This window comes from Chelonia mydas, chromosome 3 (genome assembly GCF_015237465.2).
Source record: "Chelonia mydas isolate rCheMyd1 chromosome 3, rCheMyd1.pri.v2, whole genome shotgun sequence".
NCBI lineage: Eukaryota > Metazoa > Chordata > Testudines > Cheloniidae > Chelonia > Chelonia mydas.
Genome location: NC_057851.1, coordinates 126,765,217 through 126,789,746, shown reverse-complemented (window position 1 = coordinate 126,789,746; position 24,530 = coordinate 126,765,217). Strand labels below are relative to the sequence as shown.

At 37.3% G+C, this 24,530-nt stretch overlaps 1 protein-coding gene and 1 long non-coding RNA gene across 2 annotated transcripts in view; one reads left to right on the top strand and one right to left on the bottom strand.

The window, feature by feature from the left end:
- The window catches only part of NUP133 (nucleoporin 133), a 62,894-nt gene that overhangs the window by 13,632 nt on the left and 24,732 nt on the right, over positions 1-24,530 (bottom strand). Inside the window, 10 exon segments of the mRNA XM_037895233.2 lie at positions 4,672-4,830; positions 6,070-6,203; positions 7,544-7,795; positions 13,532-13,631; positions 17,099-17,221; positions 18,350-18,574; positions 18,669-18,763; positions 20,338-20,456; positions 20,458-20,499; positions 23,845-23,936. Of these exon segments, the coding sequence (XP_037751161.1) occupies positions 4,672-4,830; positions 6,070-6,203; positions 7,544-7,795; positions 13,532-13,631; positions 17,099-17,221; positions 18,350-18,574; positions 18,669-18,763; positions 20,338-20,456; positions 20,458-20,499; positions 23,845-23,936 (1,341 nt within the window).
- On the top strand, positions 11,952-24,419 carry LOC122465120. The gene is made up of 2 exons (XR_006289700.1): positions 11,952-12,163; positions 24,390-24,419. It is a non-coding gene; the product is annotated as an uncharacterized LOC122465120 (long non-coding RNA).

The following is a 24,530-nucleotide window of genomic DNA, read 5'->3' as shown; positions in this document are numbered from 1 at the left end:
ACCCCTCCCCCCAAGATTTTATAGGCTATAACACTCCAAAAAAAAAAAAAAAAAGTTGCACAACTTGGAAACTGAAGTTCTGCATTTCACTGTTCAGGACATGTGGCAATAAGACTTCAATATTGATGCAAAAGTGATATTAGTAAAATTATTGTAATTTTTTTTTAAGTTGTTACAAACTTGTCTGTGTCTTTTAATACATATAGCTACAAGAATGTTATTTCAAGGATGGTTGGAAATATAACAATACATATGTTTAGCTAGTTATATTACAAAATGTTAAAGCTAATCAGAGAAACTCCAAAGGTTTCTGCTTCTATCTTCCAACAACAAGCAAATTCATGCTGACAAACAATGTAAACATTCACATTTTAGGAAAAACCTGCTTGTGAAAGAAATGCAGGGTGTGTGTTATCAGATCAATAAATCTTGGTAAAGTGGGCTCTAATAACCCCACCCTCTTGCAAGAAAACCTGTTTATGTTCTTAAAAACTTTAACAAAAAACATATGATGTTGAGATATTTTAAACTTTTGTTTATTTCTTAATACTGAAATGACAAACACCTTTGTGAAACGCAGACTTGCAAATATGTTAGCTAATGCAATAGTCCTAATATAGCTTCTGATGTCATTGCTGTAAAATGCTTTATGTACCAACATGAAATTTAATGACCTTGCTAAATTAGTGTAAGATGACATTTAAGTATAGAATATTTATATTAATGATGAATGAATTAATTAGCAGCAGTGCACAAGCAAACCCTCACCCAATGGAGGAAGACAAAAAAAAATAAAGTCACAGTTCCAAAAACTGTCATGTGGAATCAACAACTTAAGCTGAAGACTTTCTGAAAGTTATTTAATTTTAAAATATTGTTTTGGGAACTAAAAAGATCTCTTATAGAAGTGTTTAGACTTTTTGAAAACAATTTCATTTCCTATCAAACTAATAAAATTGAAAGAATATCTCAGAACAGACATTACAGATCTAGAATGGACTGATTAAAAAGAGAATTAAAACTTTCAAAGCTAGTTATCTGATTGTTTCCTGTTACAAGAACAAAGGCAATTAAAGAAATGTTGCATATTCATTAAACAGACTGCATATTTCAGGAGCTGAAAGGGTCCCCTAGGTCAACCCCAAAGGCATGAAGCTAATGAAAAGATAGCAACTGACTTGAATCTAAACAAGTCTGAAGGTGATGTGTTTTCCTATAATTTCATGACAATAAGAAGGAAAAGGGTATAAAAACTCAGAAGTGAGCACACACCCCACACACACCCTGTGTTACCCTGCTCAACAGACCCTGTTACACAGCACTCTATAAACAAGCTGCCACAGACAGATAAGAAAAAAACAGAGAAGACTCAAGAAGAAACCAAACTATGGAAAACCTCCCCAAGACTTCAACATGGATTGATGAGAGGAATTTAACTAAGAAACTGCCACGGGATTAGATTTAAAACTCTTGCAATGATTTTGTTGGAATATCAAAATGCTGAACGGCTAACAGTTTCTTCTGTTAATCACTAAGTGCTTAGACCACGTATTCCTGGAAAGGAAACAGGGACTAAATATTGGTAAACCGATAAATAGTGGGATGTAACTGGATTTAAGATTCTTAATATTTGTAATTGGCCTGTTTTAAGACAGCTCCTTAAATGGCTTCTTCTAAGTAACTAATTTAAGTATTTTCTTCAATTTCATAGAATTTAGTTAAGATTGCTTATTTTGCCCAACAATAAACGGTTTGGTTATCTATAATAATTACACAGGCTTCATTTGCCCCTAAATTATTTTTCCCATACATTGTGGCACTCTGTACTTCAAAGCAGCACCACTGTCATACAGTTATGATACATTTTGTACAAACAATGCCTTGTGAGGTATCATTTTAAAAGTCTTGATCTGTTGAACATTAATATCCTATTGGATTGTATGTGCTATACTTGTAAGTGAGGTTATGAAGTTTTGCTATGTGAGTGTTACTGAAAAATGTTGTTAGATTGGGAACACACACAACCAGCCTTTCAGGTACAACAATGGAGTCACCAGGCGTGCTGACGGCCCACTGAAGGGAATCCACTCTCCCAACGACCATCTCAGCGAGTGCACGTATATAGTGGAGACTGCTTGACCCACGTCATAGCAAAAGATCTTTCCAGCAAACTGGAAGAAACTATAAAGAGGGGAAGTGACATCATGACTTGGCCTCACTTCCCCCACAACTCAACACCTGGAAACATGTCTGGAGGATAAAGATTTTGAACTGGAGAGAGTGGTCCGAGGCTGAAAGAGAGTTTCAGCCTGTGTATTGAAGATCTGTGACCTGTTTGTACCATCTATCAGGGTGAGACACTGCTTGATTCAAGTTCTGTCTAGTCTTTAGAACTCAGATTGCGAATTTACTTTTATTTCTTAGGTAACCAACTTTGATCTCTATACGTACTACTTATAATCACTTAAAATCTATCTTTCTGTAGTTAATAAATCTGTTTTATATTTTACCTAAAACAGTGTGTTTTGGTTGAAGAGCCTGGGAAAACTCAGCTCAGCTTACAAAGACTAGTGTGTGTCCTCTCCACATAGAAGGAGGGGCAGACTGAGTAATGAACTTACACTGGTCAGGCTTCTGACCAGGGCAAGACAGTACAGTTCTGAGATGCAAGGCTAGGGAGCTGGGGGGAATTGGCTGGAGCCTCTCTATTGTTGGTTCATGAGTGGCTGGGAGAAGCATGCATGTAACTCGGTTGGGTGTGTCCCTGCCTGTGAATGTCTGTGCAAGTACAGTACCTGCCAGAGGTTTGGAGCTTGCCAACAGCATCACAGTATAAGAGGCAGCCCACATTGGTGGGACAGAGGACTCAGCAGCCCCACAGTCCAGGTTGCACTCGGGAACCCTGTCACATATATAAACAGTTTTAAGTATCTAATAAGATACTAAAACTGAATTCACAAATTTCGTCTCAACTTATCAAGAGAAAAGCACCCCGCCAGAGATGATGTAATCGCTGTTAAAAGCTCTCCACAGAGAGACATACAGAAGAGAGTACAAACAGAAGTAACCAGTTTATTATTTGTGGTCAATGAATCATTTGTGTTGTTTAGTTTAATACTTTCTTTAATAATAAAATAGCCATGGTTAATAGTTATGATTATTTTGCTTGGTCTTGATCACAGTGTTCCCCTAAGGTATGTAAATAAAACCCTCAGACTAAAACAGTGGGCTGAGTTGGCAGAAAGATAAATAATTAGTTAGAGCTGGCCTACCCTTTTTCTTGTTTCTCTAAATATTTTTTAGTAATTTCTAAAATAAAATTACCTGGCATCCAACAATTATAGCTACCCCATTTCAGCCCACAGATATAAGACAGATCTTTATTCCTATACTATGTTCAACAATTTAAAATGTGTGTTTCATTGCTAGTCAAGAAAAATTGTCACATGATTAAAGGATCAAGTAAGCAGATGAATTGCTACTTTACACACTAAAGCACTGACTTTATTCAAATAAGTGCAAATACCGTATCAGAATGAGCTTAAAGGAGCAGTCTGACATGCAGACTGATTCACTTGTTATTTCAGGAATGTTTACTTAGCTAGAAACTGAAATTTATGTACAATCCTGAGGTAAAAAGTGAATCCTTGCCTATACATCTGGTATGTCAGACATGAGAGTGGAAAAATTCTGGTACGAAAATATATTAATTCAGAAATTAGTCTGACACTTTCAGTTCTTTTCTGGGTTCCCTACTCATCTATTCCTTTGAAAAGAAAAGTTTCAGTCCATGTGAATAGGATGTCAGTTATATTTTCCAAAAAATATTAACATGTTATGTTAATGTTCTACCCAGAGGAAAACAAAGTAATTTAACTCCCACTGTTACAAATCTCTATTAACTCAGCATATATTGACGATTTTTAGCTCCTTTGGTTTACAGAGTCATTGAAACTCATATTACAGCTTTATAATGCATGGGTGGGGGATATGTTATTCCATATTTTATACAAGAAATGTACACATGGGTTGAAATTAATAGTTTCTGGTTAATGGCTGGGAAAACAAACTAGCACCACGGAGTTCTACTCAGGGGGTGGATGAAGGGAAGTGGGCCCATGAATCAAGAAAAATGGGTGGGAGGAGACAAGGAAGAGAACAGTGAGAAGTAGGGGGAGGAAAATTTGTCAACGAACTGGGCAACAAAGATCAAAATTTCGAAGATCACAGAAATCAACCCGAATATAGAAGAAGCCAGTTTCAAAACCTATATGCACATTACTCATGCTCATCATTTAAAGGTAACTTGTAAATAATTTTAAAAATTGGACTAGTGACTTTTTTTGTTTCTTTACAATGTATACAAAAAGTTGGAAAGGATGATTTAAAAAAAGATTTACCACCTTTTAAAATATCAAGAATGTCAACTTAGGGTTTCCCTGGTTTTGCTGGAAGACTTATTGACAGCGTTAGGAAATATTAATTGTGAACGCTTTTACCTTAACTGAAGGTGTGAAGGGTGTTATTCTAGTAAAAGCTTCCTTGATCCAAAATATTAGTTAGTGACATCAAAGAGTTGTGACTAGTACACCCTTACACTTGTATGTGTATTCAACAAATTGTTTGTTTTAAAACAAACACTTCAGTTAATTTTATATGAAGAAATCCTACCTTTTCCAAATCTTGACTATTGATTTCATGTAACCAGCTGAGATGCTCATGAGCTTGCAAGAAACTGGCCAGCTGTCCATGCTGAGCAATAGGCTGAGATAACAGCTTTCCTCGCTTTCCTTTTTCTAAGTACCAACGAAACAGGAAATCTGAAAAATTCTAAAGATTACAGGAGCACGAACACATGTTAAAAACTGATGTCAGTTTTTGTGTCCAATTTAGTTTCAACACAAATGCTATACAGACCACAGGTGGTTAGAACATAGATTTACCTGCTCAACAAAACCAGAGGGAAAAGTATTTAACAAAATCCCAGTGAAAACGCTAGTGTTTTGATCAAAAATATAAGTGTCTATGGAAGAGGATCTACACCATTCTCTATACATATTTTAAGCTATAAGCAGCTCAATATTTTTGTCTCAGTAGGAACATCCTTAGTATGAACTTTAGTTGTTACAGATTACATCTTTGTTCTTTACTTCTGGAAAGTTCACTGCCATCCATAAGCAAACTGAGTAGGCAGGGAAAGTAGAATTTTACTTTGGAAGTCTGCCATAGGGATCTGAGTGGAGTACTTGCCCCTTGTTATGAATTATTCTCACATGCAGAATCATTGTCCATAAAATGCATTCAAGACTGTGATCTATTAATTCTCAAATTTCAACAAACTGTGTACACATTGCTTATGATTACCACACACAGTGTTTTACTATATTTTGACCAAATTATTTCTAACTCAACAGTTATAATAAAAACAAAAGGATTCTTTTGTTTGTATCTTTTCGGTGTGATATATAAGACCACTGTAAAGAATCACCTTTCTATAAGACTTTAAATTAGATGCATGATTGTGGAAGTCTCTCACACACTTGCAAAGACAGAAGATTTCCAGAACACAACAAGTAACTTTACCTTGTGCATATACTTGCAAGACTTAGAAATAGATTAGGATTGAACATATGTTATGTAGTACAGGTGAGTCAAACAATTTAAAACATTTTACTTTATTGTCAAAGTGACTCAAAAGAAAATGACTAAAAATAGAAAAAAAAGAGATAAAAATTGTTAGTAACTAAACTGACTATTGAATCTCCTATTTAAATTCATATCCTGAAGCTAACAGAATATCAGAAGAGGGACACCACACACTAAACAAGTTAAAATCCCATTTCTAGATACCATCTTTTTGTTCAGCAAGATTACTTTTACTTTTGTACCACTCAGAATGGAGAATCAAAAGAACAGGAAAAGAATTTTTTAAATATAAAAACCTAAGATATCAAAGGTCTATTAACTGGATTTTGAAAGTCTAAAATTACCATCAGTATTTTGTTGGCAATGATTTTTATCCTGTTTTAATGCAGAACAAATGTCTAAATGAGTGAGAAAAAAAGTTACCTGATCTGCAAACTGTGTCATATAACGTTGTAGTCTGGCCTGATTATCAGTCTGCTCACATATTTGTACCAAGATATCGAAGTCACAATACTTCTCTGCTAAAGCAGCTGCCAGCTGGTACTGTCCTAGGGAAACTAGGGAAGCCAAAAAAGAAACAAGTCAATCAAACACACTCATCTTTGTCTGTAAGAGGATGCATGTTGTCTTGGATCACAACAATAAAAATAATTCAAAATCTCTGCAATAGAAAAATAGCTGTATATCAAGTATGCATTCATTTGAATTTTCAAACCACAACTGATATGCGTGCTTATGTAAACATGCATAAATGTATCATATATACAGTAAGCAGCACAATAAATCCGGGGAGATTTTCAGAGCCACACAGGCCTGTTAGGCACCCAGCTACCTCTCAAAGTAAGCACACCACTCCCATTTTCACATTTGAAATTCTTTGCCGTCATAAATATTTACAGTTCATAATCAGGCATCACCACAAGTGAGAAAGTAACAAGACAAGACATTTTGTCGATATACGGAACAATTATAAGGACTACTAGATTAATATACACAATACGTTATTGGTCACTTCTATTTTGATCCAATGAAAGTCAAGAGAAATGAGGGCCATCACTGTGCTGCTAAGGAAATTAAAGCTTTAAACTGAATACAATGCTACAGAGCTTGTATATATTTACACGCTACCAGAATATATGTATGTTAGTATAAAAAGACTAACACATGCAATTTCTTTACTTAGAACAGAATTTTCAAAGACTTCCCTGATGATAATTTTAAAAGCTGATTGATTTAATATTCAACTGTTCTATTAATTTAATTCATTTTAAGCCTTAAAAAACATCAGGTTCATAAACTTACCAAATATTGTGCTACCTATTATAAGGGAGCACTGTTTCCAAGATGACATTATTCAACCCAAAATATTTTGGCTACATCAATGACAAGTTAAGCTATGATTATTAAAATCATACACAATTACCATTATACAATTATAATATTTATGCTGCTAGATAAATGTTTGATAAATATTCAAACAGACTTATGGCTAAGTGGCAACAAAGTAGGCTTACTTAGAAATATATTTTAAAGCTATTTTCATCTGACACTGTCAAGTCATATCAAGTTCCTGACATCAGGCTATGCAATAAATAATTGGAAAGAATGCACTGAATTTACAATTCAGGAAGGAGACTTCTGTCTGCTACATAAGTTTGATTTAGGATCATTACAATAAGAATTCAATTTTCTTCAATCTATTTCTACAGCTAATTCCCCACTAAATAGTACAAACAAACCAACAACTAATATGCTGCACAGAAATGTCATTTTACTCTTGATATGGAATTTTTTTTTTTTTTTAACTTTCTGTATTTGCTTGGATCCAAACATTCCATGCATTGTTTCCTAGATGAATGGTTAATCCTTAGACTAAAGAAAAGAGATCAGCACTTACGAAGAGGAGACAAAAGTTCCGATCTTTTCTGAACATATTCCATTTCCAGATTATTGTATCTATCTTGATCAGCAGGCCGGTCCACAGATTTAAGCTGAGAAACAAAGCCATCTAGAAAGCAATCTAGCAGAGCCACCAACTGTTCAGCCACAATGCTACGGAGGTTACTGTCCACTTGAGGATAAACAACCTTCAGAATAATTCCATGCTGACGTACTATTGCTGTTCGTATGCCAGCTGGACCATTAGATGCTTGGAAAGACAAAAAACAGTAAACATTAAAAAAAAATTAGATTCTATAATTAGCTTGTGACTTTATGTATGATAATATGAAGGGAGCACAACTATAGGCATTAAAGAGACAGATATACCACCACATGCAAAATACAGACTTAGGAATTTTCTTTTAATTTCAAGACTAAAGGGACACTACTTACAAACTACCTTTTTATCTCATTTTTTTAAAACACATACTAGTGTTACAATAGCACCTCATATTACATTATCTAAAAGATTGTAGTGTCTTTCACATTTTCAGTGTTTTCTTTGTGCTTCTGTCAGTGCCTGCACGTGAACCAGACAAGCATGAGACTTTATCACACTGGTACAGTACTCTGGGAACCCACATGTACACAATTCCCAAGAGGGTGTTTAAAGGGAACATAACAAAAACGGAGCTGCTGATGTCTTAGTTCAGCTGGCTGCTGCTTTTCACTATTTTTCATTGGTATAAATCATATAATTTCTGAATTTCTATATTAATTTTTTTTTAAATTATGCACAATGTCAAGATCCCAAAGGAGCAAAAGAAAGTAAGAGAGCAGTGGCAGAGGTGGTGTTCCTCCCCTCCCTGTGACCTGAGACAGAACTAAGCAGTAGGGAAGTAGTGTGCACTTATGAGCTAGGGAAGGAACTTTTTCTTGGGACATTTCCATTGAGCTGGGGGAATACAACCGGATCTGGCTAACGCTTCTTGAGAACTATCCAAAGGTCAACAAATAGCAGGGGGAGTCCTTCCACAGATCCAGAAGGAAAGTGAATGGGGAATCTTTTGCTCCAGTTCTTGTCAGCAAAGCAGAAATGTACTGGAAGGCCAGAGCAGACGGAATAGGAGGTGCATAAGCTACTGTGAGACGTAGCTAGGAACCTGTTTGAGCGGAAGAGGGCCTGGAGGCTGGAAATGTCTTATTTAGAGCTGTGATGGCTATGTACACCGCTGCTGGTGTGACTCAAATACCAGCGGGGAAACAGAAAATATGGAGAAAAATTTATTAAAATATTCCCATTTTTCTTTTACATTATTAATACGAAACATTAATTCTAACCTTCCCATTTTATCCACAGGTTAACTCTGAGCCCCTAACTTGTTATGCCATTCATACAATATAAACCAAGTACAACTAAGCAATTTTGCTTTTAAGTAATCAACCAATTTACATACCATAAAAATAGACTGACATGCTGACACTGACACATACTAAATTTGTAACTGATTAAAAGAGATTTGGTGAGCAATAGGAAAAAATTCAATCAGAAAAAAAAATGAAAACAAGTGTATATTGGGATTTTTTGGACCTGTTTTATTTTAATAATTTAATTTTAAAAAGTATAAAGATCAGAAAATATTCTGAGACTGTTATGAGGCACTGCAAACAGCTCTAACTACTACAGGACAGTGGTTGTCAAGTTTTAGTCTACCAAACTGTTTGTCACAAGGTTCTGCATGCATCAGTGTAACACACTCCAACACACAGAGGCCTTAACCAGCAAATTATTTCCCAGAGTTACTATCCATGCCAATGCTAATTCAGCTGCATCGATGGGTGCCCTGACAAACAAATCTTCAGTGGCTTCCAGAGATTTTAACCTGTGTCAAGTAAACACTTCTACTGGAGAAGCAGCAAATATACATGAGAACAGAATCAAACTAACAAGTGACTTTGAGATCAGAGCAGTAGAGGTTGCAAGAACGAGGAGGAGAATAACTTATGTCCTCTCCCATAGCATAGGACTTTAACAGTAACAACGTTCATCACATTAAAACGAGTGTTTTCATCTTATCTTCCTTCTACTCCTCTGCTTCCTCCTCACATTGCTCCAACCCTCATTCCCTCTGGAGACCTGCTTTGCTGACTGGCCTAGTAAGGGAAACTGGAGAAGGTGATCTAGGTCATTTGCAGGAAGGGTGTGAGTAGCTCCTAGAGCAGTGCCAGAATGCCCAATAAAGCCAGGGTGGTAAGCCAAATGAATAGAGCTGGGTAGGTGTTGAGGCTCAAAGGTGAAGTTTGCCAAGGAACAGGTTGAGGAGGGAGATCTGAACATCTGGAGAAAGGTCTTTGCTTGATGCTATCAGGAAAGAAGGAGTGGGAGAAGAGGAAGAAGAGTATATTTGTCCTACAGATGGTTATGACCTCTCTCTAATGAGACAGAGAATACTGGTGTTGAAGGCTTGATTCTTTTTGTTACTGGGAAGGTCAGTGCTGGTAGCACTGGTAACCAATCTGGTGCTGGTGTCTCAAGGTCTGTAGCTGAACTATCTGCTGGTACTACTGAAGATTTTTGTATCAGTGTTGGGTCTGGTACCAAGGGTCTTGATGACAACAGGGAGTCATTGTCAGTAATGAGTTTTGGTGTGGGAGTGGACCTGATTTTGCTTGGAGCTGGGTGGAGCAAAGAGTCTGCCCACACTAGGCAGTCTGAAGAGATTAGACTTTTCGGGTCACTTAACAAGAGTCAGAAAGCCATGACTTTGTTTCGTTTTTTTGTTCTCTCTGGGAAACAGGACTGCTAGTAGAGCCATCCTTAGAAAGCAGCTCAGATGTGCCCTGCCTTGATGTGGTGTAAGTCTCATATTGGATCACATGAAAGAAGTTTTGTATTAAAATCACAAATGAATTTGATTCCCTATAGTTTAAATTCCAGGGTATTACTAATTAGGAGGTCTCTTGGTTTTTGGTCTCTTATTTTTACTGTTTCTCGCCCTCTCTGTGTGAAACTTGCAAGCTGCTAATTGTGTTAGTACATCCTAAGACAGAGTCTGTTCTCAAAGCAATACTTTGTAACAACAACTACTCACACAGAGAGAGACTCAAAGTGATACTTTGTAACAACAGAAACTGCACACAGAGACTCCTCGCCCTTTTGTTGTATTCATCTCGCTTTCTTAACAATTGTGATTAAAACAGAGATAAAGGATGTATGTGATGGCTGCTTGGTGTGGATAATAAATGAATGATCAGGGAGGTGCCAGCCTAAGAATCCAGTGTCAATTGGCTGAAGAAGGCATCAAGTGGAAACAACCAGACGACCCCCAGCGGGCAGACTGGAATCCACCCAACAGCCTCAAGGATGGGAGAACCGAAGAATAAGATAACATCTTGCAGCACGGAGCCATCAGGAATGTGCCATCTGCTGATTGATTCAGCAACAGCATGATGAAGCAATTCCCATAGACTGGCATAGGAAGAAATTCCTATAAAAATGGACTCTAGAAAGTGAGAACTTTGGGGTCTGATTCTGCAAACCAACTTCCAGGAGCGTCAGATGTGCATCTGACAAGGCCCTGGTCCCTCCTCGTGTCCAGGCTACCTGGCCAGTGGCTTGGCATGAGCAACTCTAAGGCTGGTAATTATGATAACAACCTTGCAGAACCTGTGTGTGTGTGTATGAATGAATGTGTGAATCAATATGAAATTGAATGGAATGTTATAGCTATAACTAACTGCTTACTATGATTCTTTCTGTATTCACAATAAATGTGGCATTTTGCCTTTTCCCCTTTAATAAGATCCTGCTGGTTTTTATTTTATTGGTATAACATAAGTGAGACAGAGCTTTGGCACCAAGCATGCAGCCAGTGCTGAAATAGGTTTGGAGTGTTGAGAGGAGCTGAAAGGGTTGATGCCCTTTTCTTGATACAGGTAATGGGAGTATCCATACCCCAAGGAATGCTGAACGATGGGTATCCCTGGGAAGAGCATCCCTTTTTGGAGTTTGAGAAGCATTTTCAGAATCTTGTGGACTGCTCCAACACGTAGAATTTTAAGTAAGTATCTGCAGAGAAGTGGTTCTGATGGAGAAGGACCTGCATACAGAGCAATATCACTTTAAAAACTAACTAGACTAACTACCTTAATTATCAGTTTAGAAGAAAAGGCACTATGATGCAGAGTGCAGCAGACACCACAGAGATAAGTCTTGCTCAGGGTGGATAAAAATCAATGATTAAAAAAAAATGGAATTTTTTTTAATTTAAATAGATTTTTTTGATAAAATGCTTTTTGAGGGAAAAAAACCTATCTAAAGATAGTTTTAATTAAGATACATTATAGCTCAAAGATATCTCATCATGGAATAGGGATTATAAATTCTAATTCTATATTATGAGACAATATATTCATGTAATGTTTTGTAAATGAGTTCCAATAGTTCATGGATTAGGGACCCAATCTTATGGGGTTCCAAGGGCTTCTCTATAGAAAGATTAACCTAAATAATCTACCCACCCAACGGGACTCAATACTCAGTCTAGAAGATAACATCAGAGATGCTTAGTTTTGCAGTTCTCAAACTGTGGATTTGTGTCTCCAGAGATAACATGCTTGTTAACAGCAAAAAATGGTGGTAGTAGTTTTTTAAAAGTTTGTGTTTTTTTAAAAAAAACTATTTAACTATTTTAGTTAAAAACAATTAACAAAAACAAACCTGATTTTAAAAAAACTTGAATGTTTAAATTCAAAAATTCATATGTTTTGTTAAAATATTATGTTTGCTGTTGAAGAAAAAAAATCCAGAATGCGTAACGTTGTTGTTTTAGTTAAATAAAACAATTTAAATGTCTGTCTGGTGATGTTCTCCTCCTAATACAGCATGGCAAGAAAATCCTCCAAATATTAAAGATTAACCTGTTGAATTGGAGATAGTCATTGGGAGGTGAATAAATATCTGCTTCAATTACCTTTGGTAAATGAAATAACCAAACAATCATTCATTTTCTGATATAGCTGTAAAACTAATTTGAAAAGTTTTCAAAATATATCACTTTAAAAATGTATACCGTGTACCTTCTAAACACAAAACCTACATCTATCTCCGAGTTGTGAAGAATATGTATTAAGGTTGTAACAACTAACAAGAATGCACTTTTATGTAGAAATCCATGATTAAATCGAGTCGTCCTGACTAGTGATTTAAATCAAATCTACCCTGGTCTTGCTGCCACAGATGGCAAGTGGGAACAGAGGTGATCAAAGCCAATCTGATCTACATGTGCCCTTAGACACAGGGATCACCATGACATGCAGGACATAGACATAACACCAACGAACGTTGCTGTTCAGAAATTTTGATTTTGGGTACATGAGGCACATGCATACCGTAAGAGGGGTCCATTTGGACAAAGGCTGGAAGAAAAACGTTAAAATGTTTACGTTACAAAACTTGTTCTGACAAGTTTTCACAGCATTGCATCCTCGAGTAGCAAAGCACAAATACTCAACAAAGAAGCAAAGTGAGCAACTGTCAGTTTTTTACTCTTGACAGGGGGCCTTGAACTCTATCCACCTGTTTTAAACAGAGTAAGATTAGTATTTTATGCTTCATTTTAAAAGTTACACAAAAAAATCATGATCTTGTCAGCTGGAATCAGGATACCCTGAAAACAAAGATTAGTTCTGCTTCCCAACTTTTGGCACCTTTGTTTTGTAGCCAGATTCTCAGTATCCAGTGCAACAAGCTTAAAGGAATATCATCAGTAATGGAGAAACCAACCACCCATCCACAAACTAAACCATTAGGTTCTACTATCCATATGCATATCTACATACAAGCTTAGAAGAGCGCATAACAGCACTGTCCAGTTTAATATTCACAGTTCGAGCTAAAGCAAAGACTTCAGAGGATACGGTCAAATGTTCTGAAACACATGAACAGTATTCGCTAATGTTTTAAAACCGATATTAATTTGCCTAACGTTTTCACTATTCTCACCTGTCCATGGAACATATTCAGGTTCTCTTTCCGGGAGCTCTCCTGTTTTATATAAAGAGGCTCTAGACTGGCGATACTGGCTGGCAGCTTGTAGCATATCCTGTACAACATTAAATGGACACCTTAAAATCCGGTCAATTTTACAAACTTGAGAAGTATACTTGCTTAAGCACTCCTGCCACATTTTCTCTTTCAATCACGTTTTTCCCATGTTAATTTTTTTTCACCCTCTACTGCTGCATACAACTCACAAACAGCAGAAGAGTATGCAGAGGCCTAGCAAGGAGCATTAATGTACATGCGCAGGAGCTATAAGTTCTCTATCATGCACATCTGCTATCAATAGTCTCCCCCAGGCTGCTAGCCATCCTGCTACTTTTAAGGTTCCCATGACGAGTAGTTCAAGAGGGACAGTCACCATGTACCCTCAATCCCACCCCAGTACTTCAGCTGCCTCCTGGGCTCAGAGGATGTGGCCAACTATATACCCCTGGTCTTTACTGGTTTTCTTCCTGCTCCTGTGCACCGCTGCAGTTCATGGCCATCACTTCATCATCTCCTTCCTGCTAAAAGGATGCAAAGTAAAGGTGGCAATCCCCCACAAGACTCCCACCTCCATGCTAGCTTCCAGAGACTATTAAGGGTTCCACCAGCAAATGGAGGGCCCCCCCCATTACTATTTTACACTAATTTCAGTGCTTCCCAGCTCTGCGAAGGGGTTCATCTCGCCACCTCTACGTCTGTGGAGGCATCCAACCTCCTTCAGCTCCATTAAAAGATCTGGTGGTGATCGTGAGCCTAAGTGCATCTCCTTCCACCTTTCTTCTGGATCCATTGTAAGGTAAAGAGGTGGTTAAACCAACATGACCATGCTTTTCATTACTTTCCTTTCTGCCTCCCTGCAGCAGTTTGGGAAAGGAGAGACTTTCCAAGCCCACGTACTGAAACAGCAACAATTCATGAGTTGCTCTTACTGTTAAGCAGACTCTTAAAATGCCTGGAGAAGTATGTGCATTATAAGCTCTTCCACAACAGTGCTTGAGTGCCTGATATCATGTGCTTGCTCATGAGACCAGAAAGAAGTGAAACTGACCAATACAGAAGTACACCTTTACACAAAGCTCTGTCAAATGGACAAACTGGGGTGAAATAAATCAGGAAAAATGTTTGAGCTCTAGTAATTGGGCAGGACAGATGTAGTGGAACAAAAGGGAACTGAGACTGAATCAGGTCATCAGGCCCATCATAACAAAGAGAACAAATCCAAGATTAGCCTCCTGGGACTTAGCAGGGAGACAGAAGGCCAAAGTGGGTGATTTGACACATTACTGAGGTCAGTGCCTCTGATTTTCTGGGGCTTGAGCTACCTAAGCACTTGGTTTCCGCCAGAATTCTGAGAGAAACTGGATCTCAAGATAACACTACAGGCCAAAATCACATATGGTTCGCTACAGTTGTGTTACTCTGTTCTGACAATATCTTGGAATGTGATCCTATATTTCTGGAATATATCCATGCCAGCCTAGAAAGTTCAGAAAGCTTTTATCTAGTATGACACTTCTAGAAGCAGAGACGAAAAGTCATATTGTTGAACAGATGATGGACATTAACTTTATGTAAAGTAGTCAGACTGAGTATGCCTTGTGTTGGCATTGCGGGATGGATTAAATGTGGATTAAGCTGTTTTGGATATTTTCCCTTTTTTGTGATACTGCCACTAACAAGGTCATATTCAGTAAGTGTTTTGTCCCTCTTGTTGAGAGAGATACTACTGTATTTGTATAAACTACTACAGAATGCATAAGGAGTGAGACAGGCAACTGGTGAGTTTTATTTTTCCCCGTTTGTGAATTTCCCTATGTATTTCCTTTTAAGACTGTGCTTGGATACTGAAAGGAAGATGAGGCACCTAACGGATCCCTCTTAAAACTTGTTTTGTGCACTTTCATATTAATTAATGGCTAGTTCTTTTATCTGGCCAACTTGTCTATGAGAACTACCCATGTTACTCTATTGAGCAGTAGTCAAGGATTTCCCGTGACTGAATCCACAACCACAAATGATTCCTGTACTATACATGAAACCATCTAACTCTACCAATTTCACTTATTTTAATATCAGTAGTACTCATTTGTTATTAAACAACTAATACATATTCCATGGTTTTTGTTCAGCCAAGAAATGCAAATTACAGTTTTCTGTACTTTTTACCCTATCCTTCCACTCTGCCCTTCCAATATTTGGGCTGGCTGAAGTAAAAGCCTTGTTAAAAAGGGTTCCATATATGGCACTGGGGTTTGTTTTGTTTTGTTTTCTTAACTCTTGCAGCTTATTAATTTCTACTATAGACTGAGCAGGTCCAGAAGTTTTCATGATTCTATTAGTAATATCCATATAATAAAATCCTACATTATACATTGTTTATTAGTACCTTGACAGTCTTGCACATGGCATTTGATATTTATGTAGCCTACATAAAGGACAAACGTAAAATTAGATTTGCAAAGTCAAAGTATTTCTTGAAGTTTCCTGTCCAGAAATGCCTTCTTTATCGATTTTGTTTTCAACATTGCAAGTCCTTTTTCTTATTAATCACGTGGGAAAACTGACATACAATTACTTCACTTAGGAAAGAAAAATCAAATGCACAATTACAAAATGGATAATAACTGGTAAGGAGGATAGCACTACTGAAAAGGATCTGGGGGTTAACAGCGGATCACAAATTCAGTATAAGACAACAATGTAATGCAATTGCAAAAAAGGCTAATATCATTTGAGGTATATTAACAGAATGTTGTATACATGACACGGAAGGTAACTGTCCGGCTCTATCCAGCCTTCGTGGTGCTCAGCACTGGCCTCAGCTGGAGTACTGTGGTCAGTTCCGGGGGCCCCTCTTCAGGGAAGAAGTGGACAAATTTAAGAGACCCCAGAGGAGAGCAAAAAAAAATGATAAAAGGTTTAGAAAACCTGACCTATGAGGAAATATTTTTAAAAATGGGCAAGTTTAATCTTGAGAAAAGATTGGGGAGGGGGAAAACGACACCTGATAATAGTCTTCAAATATGTTAAGGGCTGTTATAAATGACTGATCAATTGTTCTCCAGGTCCATTTAAGGTAGGCCAAGAAGTAATGGGCTTAATCTGCAGCAAGGGAGATTTAGGTTAGATGTTAGCAAAAACTTTCCAACTATAAGGGTAGTTAAGGTCTGGAATAGGCTTCCAAGGGAGTCTGTGGAAGCCCCATCATTGGAAGTTTTAAAAACAAGTTGCACAAACACTTATCAGCAGTGGTCTACGTTTACTTGATCCTGCCTCAGAGCAGTGGGTTGGACTTGATGACTTCTCAAGGTCCCTTACAGTCCTACATTTCTATAATTTTATATTTAGAAATAATTCTTATGTTTTCTTTATTTCTCTTTCCTGTTTTTATAAAACAATACTGCATTCTAGACAACTTTCCCTTGCTTACTAATACTCAGAAAGTAGGGTTGGACTCAACTTGCTAAATTCTGATCTTGGTTTTTTTCTTGAGTGTTTCCCTTAATCAATGTAATTTGATACCTTTATGATGTTATTCACATCGACAACTATCTGGGCCCATTCAATTGATTCAATTGGTGTATCCTTCAAGATTTGCTCCTCGTGATCTAATAAGCATTCAAAGATCGTATCTATCTGGGATACCTGTAAAACATACAAAAATATTTGTACTGAACACAAGCCTACCCATTATCAGGTGATGTGTGAGAGCCAAATGATTCCTATCTATGAAAACAGAAATATTAACAGGATCTTGATTAAACAGCCTACTGGAATACAAAAAAGTATTTAACATTTATATGGATATTGAAAACATCCAGTTATTTTAGCTGAGTTTTGGTTTGGTTTTTTTAAGGGTAATAGGCCCTCTCGCTTCTGGACACAAAACAATTGGGTTAGGAAGAAACTCCCCATATGTGCAGGTTTTTCCATGATTGTCCATTATGGGGCTCCTTGCGCCTTCCTCTGAAGCATGTGGTACTGACTACTGTCAGGAAAAGGATAATAGACTACACAGACAATTGTTTCAATCAGGTATCACAATTCCTATTACTTATTTATTTTCTCCACTGCTGACACCACTTCTCACTTCTCCTAGGGAGAAATCAGTCAGTCACTAGTTATTAATACTCTGTACATAATTCATCTAAAACTAAATCTAAACATTTTATTGCACATTGTTAAGATGAAAGAGGAAATCAATGTAAACTGGACACAACTAGAATGTAGTACAACTGCAATGTTTGCCTTAAAAATGTAATTGATTAATTGGATTAGACATACTGCATCAGAGAGAGCAATATATTATAGTGAAAGGCACTGAGTGGTTACAACTCATTCCAAGAAGGGAATGAAGAGATGAGGACATGAGAAAGCTTTATGAGAAAGAGGCCTAGCTAGAAGGCATTAGTGTCCTTCAGTGCTCTCCTGTAACATGGCAATCCTAGGATACAATTCTCTGATGAGAAGGGAAAACATGGCAGTGTTTTCATCCCTCTTATAGCTGAACTTGTTGGAGATCAGATTGGTTTTACTCTAGCCATAGGATGTCAGTCAGGATTCATATTTTAGTCCGCAGATGCATGCCAGAAGTTATGTTTTAAAATGAGAGAAAATGCTACCGATAAAGTCTTAACAGGAGAATTCCGGAAAGTTAAATTTGTTTTAGAAGAATAAAGTCTTATATTACACATGAATGTATTTCAGTTTTTACAACACAACAATTCATCATGAAAATGGTTCCAATTAATCAAGGAGACTTCCTCGTCTTACCTCTCTAAAGAAAACATCTGCAGGGGTAAGACTTTGTGGAATATCACATTCCCTTTTGTTTAATGCAATCAATATAGCAGTGTTCACCAAGTCTGGCAGTCTGGAGTGGTGGTTCTTGAGAACAATGGCTGCTGATAACTTTTCTGCATGTTCACAGAGCAACAATCGAGTTGTCATTGGCATCCCTCTTACTGGAAAACTGCCCAGACGTTCAAATAAGCCAACCTTTTATTAAAAAAATGTTAAGCAATATGCAAAAAATGATTAATATAATATAAAAAACGTAAGTGTTCATGCCAGCAGAATTTTAGGACCGTACCTGATGAAGAAAGTCAATGAAGAAGGAATGGGCTTTCGTCTTATCCTCCAACTGATGAAGGAGAATAAGGGATGTATTGCTGAAACCAGCTGCTTCTGAAAAGCGTGTGTGAGAAGACAAGATTTTTAGCTAAGAGCACTTTTTATAAAGTCCATGGTATTGCAAGATGGAATTTAAGATCTCTTACATTTTGCAGCTTTTCTGTCTTTAATTATTACAAAAAAAACCGAACAAGAGCAAACCCTTGAAAAGAACTTATTTGATACTAACAAAAACCAGTACACAAAGACTGGACTTTTTTTTTTTTTTTTTTAAATCAGATCACCTTGTTTTGGTCTTAAAAGACTGAAAACACAACCTAAAACTAAGTTTCTGTAATATAAATAAAACAAATATATAAATACAGAAGACAGACAACATTAAAATGAAGATAACTATCTGAATCCCGATTAAAGGGTTTATAAAAGACCTAATGCACCTCCACTGCTGCACAGATTGTACATTCCATGCACATATGGGCTTAGCAAAGCAAAAGGAAATTGCTCCCTCTCCTTCACGCCCAGATGTAGCCATGTAATGCTGTTTTAAATATGGTTGGCCCAAGCTCACTCCTTTCCCTCAGGGTTTGAATCCCAGGATCCTGGTAATATTTGGGACACAAAGTAGCAAAGACTTTAAGGAACAAGTGAGTGGAGTGGAAGCTTCTTTGGGTATATCTGTGTGTTTGACATCCCAGTAGATCTCCACTGTACCTTTTTATTGCTTTAGAATTCTCACAACTTCTACATACTCTATTATCAGAAGACTGCTAAGATGTGAAACTCACAAGAACAGTTGCGTCTGCAGTCTCCATCATGAGTAGGCTTATCAGGATTTTATTTTTATTTTCAAGTATTTATAGATTAATCAATTCCAGTTTTTGCATTAGCAGGAAATTAATACAGATAATGCCTATTTTTCAATATGTTATGAATCTTTAAAGATTTAGTATTTGATATTTCATAATTTCTTATAGATTGCCAAGTAGAAATGACAGCAAAAAAAGCATCACTTGTCCATACATGCTACATATAAAACTTCCAGCAAAGTCCATGCTCAGCTCTGGGCAACTGCTGCCTGGAGACATAAGGGAAGATCTCTTCTCATGGGTAGTTGCTCAGGAAGGAGTGTCTGATCACAAGGTGGCCTGCTTTAGTGCTTCACCTACACCAGATTCCTCCAGCAGGGGTTGGGGAGGTAAGAAAGTGGCACTTAGCCTTTGCATGTAGCTCCCCCCTGCAGCAACTGCTACCATCCTCTCTTCTTAGCATTACTAGAGAAACATCAGCACTAAAAGGAGTGAAAAGGAGCTATTTAGAGTAAAGGTTGCTAGGCGGAAACACTGTGGTCAAAGGCAAAAGCCTCTTTACCTCCATGAAAGTACACTTGAGAGCGCATAGCAAAAATTGTGGGGAGGTTGTTGGTGATTAGTTTGGGAAGAAGGAGTGAGGGTAGGGAAAGAAATGTCCAAGTGGTGCAATCAATGCAAGTTGTTGAATACTAAGCAATCCATAAGTCCCAAAAATTGCCTCCACTTCATGGAGCATAGGGCTTACCTTATGATTTACTTTTAACAGAAAAACTGTGCACAACTTCCACATATAAAACCCCAAATAATATTAAGCCTTACCTTCTGGTACAGATTCAGCCCATCGTGGGTCAGATGCAGGGTAATCATCCACTAAGTCTACACTGATCTGAATTACAGCTCTATCCAGTTCAGTATCAGAATCCAGGTCTGCATTTGGTGAAAGAGCTCAACAACATGCTCTGTGCACTGATTACATCTTTTCTGAAATAAACGAGAAAGGCTGCATAAAACAAAGTGTAATCAGAAGTGGCCAGAATGTTAAAAATTCTCACAACTAGCAGTGTTTTCTACTATCCTTTTTATGAAATTTGTAGGTTATAATTGCTAACACTGTTTGTACTGACCACCTTTAACCTGAGTTTTTAAAAAGCATCTCAGTATAATTACCTATTTCAAAGGGGTATTATCTATTTTACTGATGGGTAAGTAATTTACAGTCACTTTTGACCAAAAACCCCTGATGTTTAGCTACGCATGCTGAATGTCTTTCCAGTAGCCAAGCTAACAGGAGCAGTCCACACAATTTTTTAATTAAAAAAAATGTATGTGCCAATGCTCCTCTTGGCTTGCTATTGGGGGCTACTATCAGTTGCAGATGGTTCCACATGACATTGTAGGCAATCTCATCATACCATCTCCTCCAGATATATTGTCAAGCTCAATCCTGAAGCCAGTTAGGTTTTTTGCCCTCACTGCTCCCCTTAGAAGGCTATTCCGGAATTTCACTCTTATGATGGTTAGAAATCTTGGTCTAATTTCAAGCCTAAACTTGTTAATGGCCAGTTTATATCCATTTGTTCTTGTGTCAACAGCAACACTTAACTTTAATAACTCCTCTCCCTCCCTGGCATTTACCCCTCTGATATACTTAGAGACAGCAATCACATCTTCCCTCAGCCTTCATTTGGTTAGGCTAAACAAGTCAAGCTCCTTGAGTCTCCTCTCATAAGTAGGGTTTCCATTCCTCTTATCCTAGAAGCCCTTCTCTGCACCTGTTCCAGTTCGAATTCGTCTTTCTTAAACATGGGAGACCAGAATTTCACACGGTATTCCAGATGGGGTCTCACTAGTGCCTCGTATAATGGCAATAACATTTTCCTCTCTCTACTGGAAATACCTCCCCTGATGCATACTAGGATTGCATTCGCCTTTTTCATGGTTGCATCCCATTGGCAGCTCATAGTCATCCTGTGATGAAACAATACACCCAAGTCTTTCTCCTCCTCTGTTGCTTCCAACTGATATGTCCCCAGCTTACAGCAAAAATTCTTATTAGCTCCTAAGTGTATTACTTTGCACTATTAAATTTCATCCCATTTCTATTACTCTTGTTTTCAATGTCCTCCAGATCTTCTTGTATGATATTCCAGTCCTCCTCCATGTTGGCAATACCTCCCATCTTTGTGTCATCGGCAAATTTTATTAACACACTCCCACTTTTTGTGCCAAGGTCATTAATAAAAAATGTTAAATAAGATTAGTCCCAAGATCGATCCCTGAGGAATTCCACTAGTAACCTCCCTCCAGACTAACAGTTCACCTTTCAGTATGCCCCATTGTAGTCTCCCCTTTAACCAGTTACTCGTCCACCTTTCAATTCTCATATTTATCCCATCTTCTCCAATTTAATAATTTACCATTTGGAACTGTATCAAATGTCTTACTGATATCCAGGTAGATTAGATCTACTGCATTTCCTTTGTCTAAAAAATCAGTTATCTTCTCAAAGAAAAAGATCAGATTGGTCTGGCAAAATTCAACTTTCGTAAAACCACGTTGTATTTTATCACGAATACCATTTATCTCTATATAATTAACTACTTTCTCTTTCAACATTTGTTCCAAGACCTTGCATACAACTGAGGTAAGACTAACAGACCTGCAGTTTCCCAGATCAACTTTCCCCCACTTTCTTAAAAATAGGTACTATATTAGCAATTCTCCAGTCATAGGGTACAACCACCAAGTTTAAGGATTCACTAAAAAGCCTTGCCACTGGGTTTGCAATTTCATGTGCCAGTTCCTTTAATATTCTTGGATGGAGATTATTTGGGGCCCCTGATTTGGTCCCATTAAGCTGTTTGAGATTGACTTTCATGTCGGATGTAGTCATTTCTACTTTCATATCCTTGTTTCCATTATCCACCTTGCCTCTACTCCCAAATTCCTCATTATCCTTATTAAAAACTGAGGCAACGTATTCGTTTAGGTGTCACCTACCATGGCTCAGGTTATCCCTTCCTTCTCATATCTGGTACCATTTGATCCAATATCATCTTTCTCCAAATAATGTCTCACTTTCACTCGGTTTCCCTCATCACAGCTTCCATTCTGTCTCTTGTTCTCTTACTAATACCCTTGCTCAACCTGCTGTCACAAATCAATTCCCCCATTCACCTCTATGGTTGCAACTTTCTACACCAAGAATGGAGCTCAAAGATTTCTCTCTTCCCAGACTAATTCAGGTCCTCCTCCTTGCATTTTAAGGATTTCCACAACTCAATTTCTTATCTCTTTGCTCCGCCTGACAGTCCCGTTCATGCACTTCTCCCACACAAATATCTGTCTTTCTCATGCAGGTCTTTCTTATGCCTGGAACCCTCTTTCTGACTCTCTCTTCCATGCCTCCATCCTCCCCTCTTCGAAGTCCTTTCTCCAACCAATTATTCTAGGAGGCTTAGTTTTATAGTTTTATAGATTACTTACTGTTTTCACCCTTAGGTCACTCCACCCTTTCCTGTGTTTATCTCCTCCTCTCGTTTTTGTCAATTTAGATCATACATTCATCAGGGCAATGACTATGTTTTGAGAAGCACTATGCACATTCATGGCACTGTATAAAAAATATCTTCTAAATACTGAAAATTGTCCATTTAAATGGAAAAATCCTGACTATTTTATTTACATTCTTCCCTAACTTTCTTCACCAATGCCAGTTACAGAGAGAACAGACAAACAAAATTTTAAGCTTGAAATAGCTTTACTTTGTGTCAGTCAGATCATTAATACCAGCTCTGGCAGGGTTATAACTGTAAAAATGACTATACAAGTCTGCTCCTTTCTAACATGGATCACTGTCTAGCTGTCCAAGAATGCCAATTATTTCATGCAATAATTTTTTTTTTTAAAAATTGGTTCTTTTACAAAATCTCTTGTGATTTTTTTAACCACAAAAAACTAAAAACTGAAATGTTTTTGAAAACCAAACTCAACATTTTAACCAATTTCTTGTGGGTTTTTTGTTTGTTCGGTTGATTTGGTTTTTTAGGGGACGTGGGATGTGTGTGTGTTGAAAATCCAGAAAAATTCAACCAATATGAAAAGCATTTCAGGAAAAATAAAACAGCTAGTCAAAAAAAAATTGTCAACAACAATTTACTCAACAGCGTCCAAGATGTATACACACTTCTCTAGAAAAGGACTATATTAAACATGGGTACATGGTGATTTTAATTAATCAGCATGAATTTTATTTTTATCAAGAGAATCCCTTAATTAAAAACAAACTTGCCCTCTCTACTATATCGACATAGTGACTCCATATACCTGCAGTACTGTAGAAAAGCAGCTTTCAGTAATTTAGTTTTATCCTCTTGTGCTATAATCTCCATTCTACTGGTAGCATCAAATGCAGAACCCTGAAATGTAAAATAAAAATTTTGACCGAAGGACAGATAGGCAAATACAAACCTCATTATGGAAGGACAGTAATCCTTCTAAAAATAACAATGATTAAAATAGACATGCCAACATCTAAAGTTTTTTATTCCTGTGGGATGTCCTTGCTGATCACAACAACAACAACAACAAAGAGACTGGGGGCAAAGGTAACAGGATCACAGTTCAGAAGCTGTACAGATTGATCTAGCCAAAGTAATGGTCATAAGATCCCTCCATTATGAGGTACTACTACAGCAACTGACCCAAGAGGGTAAGATAAATGGGATAATGACAAATTCATTCTTCGTTATTAGCCAGCTAAAGAACTAGTCAGCCCCATACTAAAAACCCAGCTTCCATCCCTCTCTAAAAAATTTTGAGCAAAAGATTCTACTTTAGAAAAATATTCTTGACAAGGTAACTAATCTGAGATTTTAAGTAAATGCATATTGTATAAAAGTTAAATATGGACATGTGAAAAAACTTTTTTCCATTCTAAAGAATTGGTTACTTGATAAAAAAGGAGAATTAAAATAGCACATTATTCAAATGAGTAGAGCTGGCTGACAAAT